The 14,315-nt window shown below is 42.6% G+C and overlaps 1 protein-coding gene across 1 annotated transcript; it reads left to right on the top strand.

Moving 5' to 3' along the window:
- The first annotated feature begins 216 nt into the window (after positions 1–216).
- On the top strand, positions 217–14,069 carry YWHAB (tyrosine 3-monooxygenase/tryptophan 5-monooxygenase activation protein beta). Its single transcript, XM_041478853.1, has 6 exons — positions 217–325; positions 7,721–8,021; positions 9,028–9,151; positions 10,117–10,280; positions 11,617–11,712; positions 12,174–14,069. Exons 2-6 carry the CDS (start codon positions 7,728–7,730, stop codon positions 12,228–12,230), a joined length of 735 nt encoding a protein of 244 aa, XP_041334787.1. The 5' UTR covers positions 217–325; positions 7,721–7,727; the 3' UTR covers positions 12,231–14,069.
- Positions 14,070–14,315: the final 246 nt, after the last annotated feature.

Genomic DNA, 14,315 nt, shown 5'->3' with positions numbered 1-14,315 from the left:
AAGAGCGCTCAGCGCGCCGGGTGCCGACGTGTGAGCGCACCACGGGCCGTGTCTCGGGGGCTCTCCCCGCTCGGGGTGCGCTCACACGGCGGGCGGGCCCCGCTCAGCCCCGGGGCCGGGCCGGGCCGGGCCGGGCGGGATGGGCCCCGTCGCCATGGCGACCGTCCCGCTGGGGCGGCGCGCGGGGCGGTGGCGCCCCCTGGCGCCGGAAGGGGCGTGTCGCGCGGCGGAAGCGGGGCCGAGCGCCGCAGGGTGTGTGCGCGTGTCCGTGCGAGCGGCCGCCGCTCCCGTCGCCTCCGCCCGTGGGATCCGCGCGCGCCGCCAGGTGAGGGCCCGCGGCCGCCATCGGGGTGGGCATCGGCATCGCGGGGCATCGGCATCGCGACCCGCGGGGCAGCCCGCCCCGGCCTGCCCCCGCCCGCCCCGGCCCGCTCCGCTCCGCTCCACCCCGCGCGGGGAGCCGCAGGCCGCGGCGGGCGCGCCGTGCGGGGGTCCCCGCGGGAGGGTCCCCGGTTCTGCCTCCCCGGTCCCGCGTCCCCCCGGCCGGGTAACGGTGTGACCCTCGCCCGGCGGGCCCGGGCGGGCGGCGCCGCCCCTCGCCGAGCGCCCGGCGCTGCCCCGCCCCGGTGAGTCACTCGGTGCCCGGGGCGCGGCCGCGCTCACCTGGGCCCGCCCGGCAGGAAGGGCTGCGCGCCCGGGGCCCGCAGCGCGGCACGGCTGGGCCCGCCTCGGGCTGCCCGGAGCCGGGAGCTCCGTGCCCAGCCCGGGAGAGCGCAGCTGCCGGGGCCGTGCCCGTGAGCCGGCACACGTAGGTGCTCATGGCCATGTATGAACGCTTTAGAAGGGAACAAAATGCGTTTGTTATTTCCCGATTTTGATCATTCGTGTCCCTTTGGGAATAGAGATGCGTTTAGGGAGGACTCCACAGGGAAAGAAGGTTGGTTCAAGCTGGTCCCAGCCTACAAAAAGGCTGGGCAGTAGCCCAGATCTAGCGGCTATGGGTTTTGTTTGAGGTAGGTACAACCAGGTATTAATTGGGATGTTGAAATAACAGTGGCACACAATCACTGTATTGGCATAAATGCATCTCACACAAAGATCACAATATAAATTGGTTGTTTTCAGATAGATTTCTTATTAATAGTTAAAATACATTTTCCAGTGATATGAAAACAAAAAACACATCATGCAGCACCATAAAAGCTAAATTCCCATGGAAGAATATCAGAGACTTTGGCAGTGTTTGTAATGTTCTGTATCTTCAGTGGCTGTAGGAATATTTGTGTTTTACACACAGAACGCCTCAGCCAGAAATTGTAATACTTTTATATGTAAAAAGATGAGCTTACTTTTATTTTAAAGCAATAATGAGATACAATCTGGTCTAGAAAAGAAAACAAGGACACAAGTGCCTTTTTCTCCCTTCATATTAAAGGACTGCAAAAAATATCCCCTGTATCATATTTTGTTTATTAAATGGGTACCAATAAAGTGATAGACTCGTTGCACAGATGGGCCTGGTGCAGTTTTCTCAACCTCATTATGTCAGTACCGCATGTTCTGATCTCTGCTATTTTGATGTTGAGTCGTTTTATTTTTTCCTGAGCAGGCCTGTGCCAGTATGCAGCTTTTTGTGATGCATGTGAATAAACTCGGATGAGGAGGAGCTCAGTAAATAATTATTTGGTTAATGAGGTAAAAGCTCCTACTCTGATCCGTGTGGTATCCTAATACCAGGCATTACAGTAGTGTGTCTGTTATATGGCCACATTTCTTGCCCCACCCTGTAATATAAATACTGTCAGTTTAATATTAACAAAAGTGATTTACCTGTGATATGAATACATTAGTTTGGCATGAACTTTATGCCTGGGGGAAGTTATTTTGGGTTTACTCACAATTTCCACCTGGATTCTAGCCAAAAACAATTCTACTGGTTGGAATAAAAAGGTGTTGCCATGTGGGGATGTTGTGCTATGGAAGTGCCAGCGTGTCTCCACCTGCAGCTGTCCTGAGCAAGGGCCATAGGCAGGAGCAGAGCTCTGCTTTTCAGCCTGGCATTAGGAAGAACAAGGCTGCTCTCACTAAATGTAAGATGTCCGTATAATATCAGTGTCCCCACATGCTGCTGGTAGTGGTCATAGGCATTTTGTAATTCTCTATGGAGGCTGAAAACCATTGAGTGTAATTTTATTCAATTTTGTGAAGCAACAAGTAATGATGGCAGCAGATGGCCAGAGCAGGGTGAGGCATGGCTTTATAGAATGTTAATTTTATCTCAACATTTGCATAGAGATTTGAGCCGAAGGCCAGGGTAGATGCAGAGGAGGTTGAAGTTATGTGCTGCACAAGGTCAGCAAGAATATCACAGCTGTGAAGTCATGTTCCTTTTTCCCTCATTATGTTCGCAGGATATTTTACTGAACTTGTTATACCCAGGCTTCTGACGGGAAGATTTTGCTGTTCAGATTTTACCAAAGCCATTCATTTTCTAATCAGTTATTTAACAACCCATGGTAGCCTTTGAGGGAACCATCCAGAGAAACACAACTAATAAAATCAAATGCCAAATACTGCAGGAAAGCAAGGAAGGTTTCTTGCACTCACCTGAAAGAGTTGCACTCCATTTTCTGTAAGAAATAAATGTTGGAAGCACTGTCCAGTTGACAGGGAATGCCATGCCCATCATGCAGGTACTTGTGTCAGCATGTGTGTACCTGAATGGTGGAGAATGATTTTCTGTTTATTTTAGAAATAATGTCCCCAGAGCTCTTACTCTCTGTGGTTATAGAACTGTAATTTGAGATACCACTCATCTCAAGTGAATGTTTATTTTCAGAATGAATTGTCTGTCCAGAAATCAAATAAGGTGTGTTCACATATTGTTGGAATGTTGAACTGCAAATTCTGTACCGGTCTGCTGCTTTTTCTGTTAGAATTTGAGTGGACTTACAGAGCTTGTGACTGGGAAGTGTGATTGCCTCCCATTTCACCCAACCTCGTTTTGTATTCCTTTCTCACAGTGAAATATGCAGGTCTGTTAACCTGCAGCTCTGCTCAACTCGTTAGGGACCAGTATGTCAAACCAAAACTGCGCTGTTTTCTTACCAGTTCTTTTCTACAAAGTGGAAGTGTTGGTCTGATAGATTCTCATGCTTGCTGTAGAGAGAAAAACAGTACACAAAAATCGATGACTTAATTAGCATCAGAAGAACAGGTCATCAAGAGCAGCAGACTTCAGACCAACGTAAGCTTATTAGCATTGTCCTGTCAGTTCGATATGTTATATAAGCCAGATTATTTTCAGTGTCAGTTTTCATTTGATTTTTACAGACTTTAAGCACAGTTAGTTCTGATGCGTTTTGGCTTTGTCCTAAGAGTCCATAGAAATGGGAACCAATAAAGGCTACAGAGCAGATGGAATAAGTGCTAAGTAGTAAGCTGTAGTTCTCAAAATCCCACAGTCTTCTGAAGCTGCATGTTTCACTCCTCAGCTGTAATGGGGTGTAAACCTCCAGTTCTGTGTGTCCATCCACTCTTGAAAGATCCATGGGTGTACTAACTCCAGGTGCTGTTCCCAGGCTGGCCACGCTGTCCCCTTCTCACTGCATCTTCTACTGAAAGATGCAGGCAGCTACGTACTAATGAGTTTTACAGATCCTGACCTTTACCTTTGGTGCTTTGTGATATGTTTCAGTCTTGTCTACACAGGTGTAAAAGCTTTTCTGGAGTGTGAGTAAGCACAGTGCCCTGCATACATGCTCTTCTGCATTTGTAAGAGAGATTGAAAGAGCTCTAGGCTGTATGGGAGATAGAGGGGAAAAAATAGTAAAAAAATGACATTATGAGTGTGGGACTTCAGGAGATTGAGATTTCTGGCAGCTGGTGCTAATGGCTGTGACTGCTGGGCAGTGGTTGGCATTCATTATTTTGGATGTCCAGCCACTTCTTTTTTGAGGGCTGCTGAGTTGTGTTGGACAGATTCTTAAGAAGACAGTGTCTTAAGAATTTGAACTGTGTTAATGCATCTAATATCAGAATCTTCTGCTTAGAACAGGCAACTTTCAGGACTCCTCCATGGCTGTGATCTGCACGTCTCTGCTCCTTTTTCCATCTTCCCTCTTTTCCCTTTGCCACCATGGCATGGCTTTATCAGTGCTAGAATAGACCATTCCTGTCAGCCTCCTGTTCATCACCTCTGTGTGTTTTGCTCCTAGCTGCAGGTAACCTTTGGTAGATGGCTTCTGTGTGTGGCCTAGGTGTATTTTTAGCTCTAGGCTTTGCTTGTTTCAGACTGTGGCACACTGGTCCATTGTTAGAGTGTGGCTTTCATCTCCTCTCTGGGAGGGACCAGTTATAACTGATAGTTGCTTCTTTGCCTTTTCAAACATCACTCCTTTCCTTGTATCTTTTTTCCTTCTGGCAAACACTTCCCTCTTTTGGAGCTCAAGCCAGCATAGCTCTGCAAAGCTCTCTCCAAGCTTCTAACAAGGTAAGCAATGGAGAATCATATGAGGATTTTAAGTATTCCTTTATACAGCATCCTGGGAAGGAAGTAATGGTAGGCTTACTGTCATTGGCAGATATTTTGGTGTGGGCAATGATTTTCTTACTGCATTTAAGTTCTCTTAAATCTGTGTTACTGAATAATACTTGTGTTTCATAGCAAGCCTACTAACAGTACAGATATTAACACAAATTAACTAAACTCAAGCCTCTGTATACTGAATTCTTGTGTCAAAACTAAGCCAGTGAAGTACTCAGGAGCTCCATCTTTAGTGATGAGTTTGAGTTTCATATATGCATAAATTACTTTCATGTGCATAAATTAGTTACATTGCTGAGGAAAGTTGCTTGATGGGAAGCAACATTCTAATCTTTGTGCTGGTATTTTACTTGTATGATTGATATGCTAAACTGGTTTCTGGACCTCTTTTATCCATTAGGTCTTTGTGCCCCCGTGTTTTCCTTCATGTGCAGTTCCCTTTGTGATTTCCTTCATGTGTCCTTATATGAACTGATTGACTCCTGTGAACTGTCTTGCATCTAAATATAAATATGTCAGTGAGCTTGATAAAACAAACTCTGCACCCTTTCAAAACTAAACTATATTGTTTGTAAACAGAATTCTGCACAGATGACTTGTCTACAGATTAGAACACTATTGGCAAAGTGGAGATCAAAGATAAAACTAAGTGACTTTTCAATGACAAAATGTAAACTCAGTTGGAGCTACTTGCCTCTGCATTTCAACAAGCAGGCTGCTTCCACGTAACAATCACATTCCATGAGAAGAAGAGGAGAAGATAAGATGTTTGCAGTAGAAATACTTCTAGAAGCTGTGCAGACAGTGAAGAAACTAAAAGTGCTCTGAAACTGTTTAGTTTCAATGTCTTGTTTTTTAAAGTTGGCTCTTGTAATGTAAAAAGCATTCTTCAGGTGTACTTTGCACATGTTCAGATTTTAGCGAGTGACTAGAGAAATACCACTCAGAAATTACTTCCTGCCTTGAGCACACAGTCTGCAAATAGTACTGAGTTCAGAGAATGGTTTACAAGGTTTGATAGACTCAACAGGGAAAAGTGGGATAGATTGTCTCAAGGGGAAATGGTCTGATGATTTCCTTGGGCTTGTTCTGCATTGGTGCTGTGATAGCCTTTAAAGTAGGAAGAAGCAAAGCACACCACAAATCCCACTTAACCTTTTCCATCATCAGGAGCTAGCTGTTTGATAAGCCTGTGGAAACCAATGGTAATATCCCCAGGGTAAAAGCTTACTGGGGAACAGAGAACCAAATGAATCATGCCTTACCACAAGTTGTCACACTGCTGCCCACAGTCACCCTGTCATGAAAACAAATTTGAGGGCTTTGATCTGAAGTCTGTGTGGCACCTTTCAATAGGTCCCAGAATCCAATGGTTTAAACACAGCACTTGAAATGGAGCTGAACCAGAGCCAAACTTCACTTACCAGTAAAAGATCCCTTTCTAGGAGGCTGGTTGTAGTATTCCATGTCCTTTCTTTGAGTGCCTTACGAAGATGGATGTATTAGAATCTACAAAGGATCAAACACAAGCAGGAGTGTGACTTGCAGATACAGAGCAGGTACATTTAGTTGCTGGGTTTACTTCAGGAACTTTTATGTGAAATAACAATGTTTGACTTGATAATCCTGGATGATTCTTTTTTTTTTTTTTTTTGCTAAAGTGGAGTATCTTCAGCTGGAGATACAGAATGTGCTCATCTCAAAATAATTTTGTACTTAGGACTCATCCTTAGCAGTGTGTGAATTTGGGAATGTATCACAATTGGAATTTGGGTCTGTGTCTCATTGTCCTGTTTGAGGATTTGGTACAGGGGACTGGTTTTCCTCTGTAATGGTGTGGTAGGTGATCCTTGGAGTAAAATACAAGCTGAGCAGTGTGTGCAAGATGTTCTCCATCAGAAGCCTGTCAGACTGGAATCTTCAAAGATGAGAGCCAGGAAAAAGGCTGCAGCAATCTCTTTCAGCATCTTGATTCTTTCTAATAGGACTGTAGGTGCTTCTGTAATGAACAGAAGTCTGTGAAATACAAATGTAAACTTACTGTTCTTGTTTGGCTTTTATTTTTTAGATGTGGTTTTTAGGCTGTAAGTCTCAACCTGACAGCTTACCTAGACAGTGAGAGCCCTGATTAGGATTTGGGAGAGGATAGTTATTGCTCGGTACTGATGAGAATAACATTTCTGGATGTGTCCAAAAGTGAACCTGCACACCTGGAGAAATTTTATGGATTAATTTGGGTTGTCTGTAAGTTTGTGAAGTATTGAGGTCCATTTTGATAAAGGCAAAGAAGCTTCTTTACTTTCTCCTGTGAACCTGGCCCTGGGTGGTTTATTCATTCTCCCTGGCATGAGCTTTTCAGTGACCCTGTGGCCATGTGACGTGCTTTCACAGCTTTGGTTGCTAAACTGCATTATCAGAAATTATAAACAAGCTGATTCCATATAAGCAGTCTGTTTTGTAGTAGTGACCATTGTGTGGGCCACGTCCCATTCAGATTTTATGAATGTCAATGTTATTTAAAAGGTCTTGAAAACCTGAGACTGCAGCCACCCTAGCTGTGTAGAGTCGTCCATTGTGTGTATGTCAATGCATATGTAAAATAACCCACGTTATTTTCTGGCAGAACATTTTAAATTTACTTTCCATAGTTGCCAACACTACAGCTTTCCTGGGCATGGTTTATGTAAACCCACAGAAACATCTCCTCTAACTTGCCAAAAATCTTCAGTGTCAGAAGGAGCTGTCCAGTGCTTCAGTGCTCCTAAGCAGTTGCTCTTGTACTGCAGTGGAGGGAAACAGGCAACAACAAACAAACAAACCTGAAAAAGCCCCAGCAACCTGGTGGTTTCTTGGTTAATATCTCCCCAGTTGAGTGAGCTGTGGTTGGTAAAGAGGAGAGCTTCACATAGGGCTGTGCTTAATGCCAATATGACTTTTGCTGCATTTTGAAGAATGATGCTTTCGTATCTTCAGGATTGTCATTAGTCATTTACACATGGAAATGACACACATTTGGCAAAAGGTCAAATACATTTTTTAAAAGAAGCCCTTTGTATTACTTTATTACAGTTGATTTCCCTTTTATTACTGACTGTAAGATCTGCTTCAGCATGAACTTTCCCAGTGCAGACCATCGAGACATTTTTCTCTCTTTTTATTCCTCGCTCATTGCAGGACAGCCATGGATAAAAGTGAGTTGGTACAGAAAGCCAAGCTGGCTGAGCAGGCCGAGCGCTACGATGACATGGCTGCTGCTATGAAGGCTGTCACTGAGCAGGGACATGAACTGTCCAATGAAGAAAGGAATCTCCTCTCCGTGGCCTACAAGAACGTGGTCGGTGCCCGCCGCTCGTCCTGGCGTGTGATTTCCAGCATCGAACAGAAAACAGAGAGAAACGAGAAGAAACAGCAGATGGGAAAAGAATATCGTGAGAAAATTGAGGCTGAATTGCAGGATATCTGCAATGATGTTCTGGTAATAATCCAACAGCAAAAATAACAGTAGTTAGTACTGCAGCATTCTTCAGAGAGGCTTAAGGAATTTCAGTAGTGCTGTAGACACTGCAGCACCTTAGCAGGGGAATAATTTTGCATAGCTACATACTTGGGTCCAATTCTAGCTCCTAGAATGGAGCTAAGTCATTTGGCTTGCTTCTGAGGGAATTTGTTATAAAAGAGTATTTTTTTTAGCAGCAAAAAGCAAACAAGACCATGTTGAAGACCCCTGGGTGCTGGCTGGAGGGAGTTCACCATGAAAACAAATTTAGATCTGGGGCACTGACATGAGTCCTGCTAAAAGGCCTGCTGTTTAAATTCCTTAATTAATGAATGCTGATGTCCTGAGTTTTGTTTTGTACTTTTTTTTCATGGAGAAGGTGTGTAGTTTTCGGACTGATTTTGCTCTTTCTTTCACTCAGACAAGAGGGATTCCTTTTATTGTTATTGCATTTGCTTAAGATCAGTCAGGAGCAGATGCTGTCAGTGCAGTCAATCTTTGCATCTCTTTCTGAGTGTACATGTGCTGCCTGTGCCACTGTCAAACTTTTCAGCTGAAGTTGGAGATAGAATCAGTTTATTGTGGACAATTTCATAGCTCTGCATAGAATTCACATTTGTGGCAGCAAAAGTGACCAGATGTGCTAATTTCCAGCTGCTGCTTTTCATTTAGTTTGGTCATGGATGTGGGTTTGCATCAGCAGGCTTAAGCCCTGATAGCCTTCAGATCCTGCAGGAGGGAATTGTGGGTAGGACCAACATAGCACATTTTCAGCTCTCCATAGATTAGGCTACAAGTAGTTTATCTTTTTTTCCCAGAGTTTAGACAGCAGTAGGCAAAGAGATTAAGACATGAGTCTACCTAAGTCATGACAGAAGTCATTGTTACTGTTTGAACAGTTCATGCTCACCATTGTAACAAAGGCTCTGTTTCAGACATTATTTTTATGACTCAGGAAACACCACTTTTTTTTAATCTTTCTCAGGAACTCCTGGATAAATACCTTATTGTCAATGCCACGCAGCCTGAAAGCAAGGTCTTCTATTTGAAAATGAAAGGTGATTACTACAGATACCTCTCTGAGGTGGCATCTGGGGACAATAAGCAAAGTAAGTAGAAATAAAATCTCTCTCTGTGGGCCAAGCAGAATCAAGTATAAAACCCACTTGTATTCTTTTCCCCAACATCATGTATTTATTTTTTTTCACTGCTGCTCTGTAGTTATGAAGATAGGTGCAGTGCAAGTCACTTTTGGAGAAAGACTTCACTGAAATTAAAAGTGTTTGACAGATGTTCATCAATGCAGTCAAACTGTGCTTGCAGCCTCTGACCACAGTAGCTAGTTTTCAAGCATATGTGGCAGTGTAAAATCATTTTCCTGGAGAATGTAGGTTTCTTTCTCATTCAGAAAATGCTTAGTTTGTTTGATCTCATTTTAAATTAGGAATTCAGCTCAAGTCTTCACTGTTTGCAAACTTTCTCCATACAAATATGGGATATTGGGTTCCTGGGTTCTAAAGTAATAAATTCTGAAATGGGAAAGCAGTGCTGGACTGTCTGAATCCTGTGAGTGTCTGATGTAGTCCATGTCTTACACACTTAGCTTGATGTCAGTACAGAGCTTATTGTTACTCATTAGCCAGGAAGGGACTGTTGGCTTTGCCCTGAAACCCCAACCTGAAATACAAAGTTCATGACCTAAGTGTAGCAGTTTAGTTACCTCTTCTTCCCCATATGGTTTTGTCTGCATTTATTATTGATAACACTGACTTCTTCAGCTGGGCTGGAAATGAATGTTTGAAACCAGAACACTTAAGTAGTGTTTGTGTCCATTCAGAGTGTTTGGAATTTGTTGAGTAAATTTTCTTTTAAGTTTCTATTAAAAAATCTATTTCAGCATTAATTGTTCAGCAAGTGGAAGGCTTTTGCATGTAAAAACATTGAAAGAAGTGTCTGTGCATAGGTAATTGTATGAATTTCTGATGGCATGGTGGTCTAGGCTGAGAATAATTGCTTCCTCCATGAAGTAGAGAGATGTACTGTGTATTTATGTGGTTGTAATTGCTTCTTGCAGCAACGGTAGCGAACTCCCAGCAAGCTTATCAGGAGGCATTTGAAATTAGCAAGAAAGAGATGCAGCCAACACACCCCATTCGACTCGGTTTGGCTCTAAATTTCTCTGTCTTCTACTATGAGATCCTAAATTCTCCTGAAAAAGCCTGTAATCTGGCAAAGACGGTAAGCAGACTCTTCATATCACCAATTTTTGTGGAGGCTGAGGAGGTAATTACATGGTTACAGTAGCACTTTGTAGATGATTATGCTTTCTCATATCAAATTCCTTAAAAGTGCTGTCATTAAATGGTTGTCATTGTAGTATATTTTCAGGTAAGTTGGTTTGCTGGACTAGCTTAGCTTTGGGTAAGGCTAATTTGCTACTGCAGCTGTTCCAGTGACAGGGAAGACAAATTGCCTCTTTAATGTCCACCTAATTCTCTTAGAATGTGTTTGTGTCAAAATTGAAAACACTTGAATTAATTTAGCAATTCTAAAGTGAAATATTTATTTAAATTGAAGCACTTAGCCAGTACATGAAGTGTTGTCTGTGTGCCAGTCTTTGTAGCCCTAAATGTCCTTGTTATCCATGTGCATGTGTGCCTCTCTCTCCAGAGACCAAAAAGAGCTTTTGTGATGGGTTGTGGCAAACAAATAGCCAGTCTTTTTTTCCTTAGCCTTCTTCCTGAAATAGGATTAGTCTTCTAAATAGAGCTTTTTGTGTCTGTGAAAATTGTCTGGTAGTAACTTGAATAACATGGCATTAGGTGAATCTTTGTGTTCTTAATATGCATTTCAGTAAGACTTTGTAGCAAGAAGTGATGCTGTGCTGTAAAATGCTGCTGCTGTTCTTGCTTTTTTTAGTTCAAATGCTTACATCTGTTTGAAACCTGAATGAAGAAACAGCAGTTACGGCTCTCAGACTCACAGTATTGATTTTCATGTGTAACAGATGGATGGGAAGAATGGCTTTGTTAATCTCTAGTGGAACATACCTGATTTCCTCTGCTGTTTTGAAAAGAAATTGGAAACCTTCCTCCTCACTGTCGAAAAATGTTGTGTTCCATTTTCTTGTCTATTGACTCATGCACAATATATGTAAATATATTCTCATTCAAGTAATGGTACCTTTGTCTTTCACTGCTTATTTAGACCAGGGAGACCTTCCTTTTTAATGAAAGTCTCTTTTTTTTAAGTGTTGTCTTAAACCTGACTTGAAACTATGTGAGCCATTTTTCAGCATGACACATAGAGTGCTCTTGCGTCTTCAGTATTTGGTATTGACATTTAGTAAAGTTTTTCTGGGCTTTTATCTGGACACCCCTGAAGACTTCTGTTTTCCCCTGGCTGTCTAGGATCTGGTGCTCACTTTGTTTTACATTTCTTCTCGTGGTGGAAAAGAAAAATACTAGAAGCATTTTTATAGAATGTGGATAGTAATGGGGCAGATTTTGAGCTCTGTATAAGCAGAAGTGACTTCAGAAAGCTGAGTGTGAAAGGGCTGTGTTCATGTTTTCAGGCATTTGATGAAGCGATAGCAGAGCTGGACACGCTGAATGAAGAGTCCTACAAAGACAGCACCCTGATCATGCAGCTGCTTAGGGACAACCTCACTGTGAGTACCATGGGGCAAACCACTGCACTCTAGGCTGCTGCACTCTGAAGTGGGACTCAGCATCTGAAAGCTAATGCGGTTCTGTGCCGTTAAAAGCTTTTTCTGAGGCGTTAACTGCATGTGTTAACTGCGATGCTTTTTGTAACCAGACCAGTTAGACTTGCTTGTTCAAACTACGAATCACTTGTTAACTGCTGTAACAAACTCAGATGCCTTTGTAACACAGAGTGGAGTTTGTTCTCAACAGTTTTATGTGGAACTTCCTGGCTTGTGCTAGCTTCTTGCTTATCTTTTATTCATGTTCTAGTTTATTATTCTTCAGCTTTACTATTAAGTTCAGTTCTGCATTGCTCTTAGCTGAGAAAATTGCACAGCTACTACTAATTACGCTGTCTTCCCTTTCCTGACAATTGTAATTAACTGTGCTTCCAGCATAAACACGTGTTTGTATTTCCTTACAGCTATGGACGTCGGAAAACCAGGGAGATGAAGGGGATGCTGGGGAGGGAGAGAACTAATGGCTGTCACGCTTCACTATATGTTCAATGTCACCCTGTATCCTACACATAATCCCTTTGTGCGACAAGCAAAAAGAATAGTACATTGACTTTCACAACCTCAACGTAGCAAAAACTGTCTGTGGGGTAAAACCGGTTGGTTGGTGTTTTGTGTACCTAGAGCGGAGGTCGGTTATTCCAATGGCATTCCGAACTTTCCTATTCTGAACATTTACAGTTCCGATTACCGTGTTTATATTTTTAACTGAACACTGTGATGATAATAATAATAAAGGGTTTTGTGATTGCAATTGACTTTACAAAACTCTTATTGGTAGAAAAGTAGACATCAATTATGTAACTCTGGCGAGCTTAATTTGGCACCAAAATAGTTGAAGTACAATTCTGTTGTAAAGTTGTACAGAAAGTTATAGAGATTCTATTGTGACACTGGGGCATGGAAGGAAAACAATCCAATGTATGGCATTCCAGTTAGGGACACTGCTATGAGGTAGTTGAACAGGCACACTCTGTAGACATTTGTAACCGAGTCTGAGGCACCACTTTCAGTCAAAAGCTCACTTTGTCAATCCTGTCTTTCTGGGGATGGGGTTTGTTTTGGGGAGGAGGGAAACAGGGGAGTTAGCGGCTTGATTTCCAAACTCTTTACACTGGCAGATAACTGGGGTTTGACTTCTCAAAGTGCTTTCATGCTCATACCACATGCATGACTAAGCCCCTTCCCACAGCAATAACTTTTACCTAGTTACAACTTAGATATTCTTCAGTAGTAAAAACTCTTGGTTCGCTGCCATGGACTTGCAATAGGAGAAGATTCAATTTTTTGAATGGCCTTATTAGTTTGAATGATACCATGAAGTGATCTGCCACTTTTGCATTACTTTACTCTTAGGTAAATCAAAATCTCCATGGTATTCCCATTCTCAATTTATCCTGAAAACCTCTTAAGTAATCCACTGAGCCATCTTTTAGTTCACTTTATTCTCCTACTGGACTCTGTTCATCCTTGACCCTTTCACCTGTTTAAACTCCATTAAAGCAGTTTTGGACTCCCATATGCATTATCCTTTCTTTGGTTCCTGGTGATGTCAGGATGGTGGATGAGGCCTGCAGCTCACCAAGGACAGGTTTCTTCCTTGGGCATTTGAGAGCTGCCAGTGCTGTTGTATTCTTCAGCTCTTGTCTGCCATTCTTTGGTAGTACCAGGAAACTGGCTCAAGTACTGGCTCAAATATTCAGGATTTCCCATCTTGTACTGGAATGCAGACCTACACATCTGTAATGCTTGTAATATTTGAGCTCCCATCGTCCTCACCTTGTCATGTTTCAAACATGTCCCATTAAACAAAACCTAGTAAGAGTTGCGTGAATAATGCAGTGGAAAAGATTAGGAATAGTCACCTATCAGTCCCGTGGTATCATCCCCTGCCTTCACATTCCACTTAGGTATAGGATCCATCTGTTTGTCCATCTGTCTGCTGAAGAGAATTTCATGCACTGATTTTAAAACTCCCCTCTACTAGCTGAACAAATTGTGCAGTTAATACTTGGCGCTTGATAAATGCAGTAGTGAATGTGGAACCGAGCCTGTCTGTATATCTGGTAGCTCTTTTCGCTTTGTTTTTACTGACCAGTATTCTGCCTAAAGTTTGCTTCTGTGACGGTTATATTGCCTAGCACACACGTGGTTGTGAGAATAGTATAGCAAAAAGAAATACCTGGTTATTGATGTACTAGATTTGTGTATGTCTTTTAAACAGTTCTAGTTTCACCTTACACAAAATAATCAGGAAAGTGTAAAAGAATTCAAAAGTGAATAATAAAAAAAAAATTTTATCATTTGGTTGTCTGTTGTCTTTGCTGTAGTAGTGCCGAAACTTGTGGTAGTAAAATCACCACTTGTATTCGGTTTTCAGTTTGTGGATTGTGTGAGTTGATTCATGGTTTACAAATACTGAGTTACTCATTCCTTTAACGAGAGACTTTCCCACACACCCTCCCAGATTTGGAGGAGAAAACACTGTTTCTCTTCTTTCTCATCAAGGGCATACTTGTAATCTATTGTCATTGCAGGGCTTAAATTCA

The sequence above is a fragment of the Pyrgilauda ruficollis genome, unplaced genomic scaffold (assembly GCF_017590135.1).
Source record: "Pyrgilauda ruficollis isolate IOZ18807 unplaced genomic scaffold, ASM1759013v1 scaffold46, whole genome shotgun sequence".
Lineage (NCBI taxonomy): Eukaryota > Metazoa > Chordata > Aves > Passeriformes > Passeridae > Pyrgilauda > Pyrgilauda ruficollis.
Note: the sequence above shows the minus strand (reverse complement) of the source record. Positions and strands in the feature narration are given on the sequence as shown.

Bases quoted from the DNA above. Each gene is read 5' to 3' on its own strand.
- YWHAB (XM_041478853.1), top strand. From the start codon at position 7,728: ATGGATAAAAGTGAGTTGGTACAGAAAGCCAAGCTGGCTGAGCAGGCC. The intron at 9,152-10,116 runs GTAAGTAGAAAT...TGCTTCTTGCAG, and splicing joins ATCTGGGGACAATAAGCAAA to CAACGGTAGCGAACTCCCAG. The intron at 10,281-11,616 runs GTAAGCAGACTC...TCATGTTTTCAG, and splicing joins CCTGTAATCTGGCAAAGACG to GCATTTGATGAAGCGATAGC.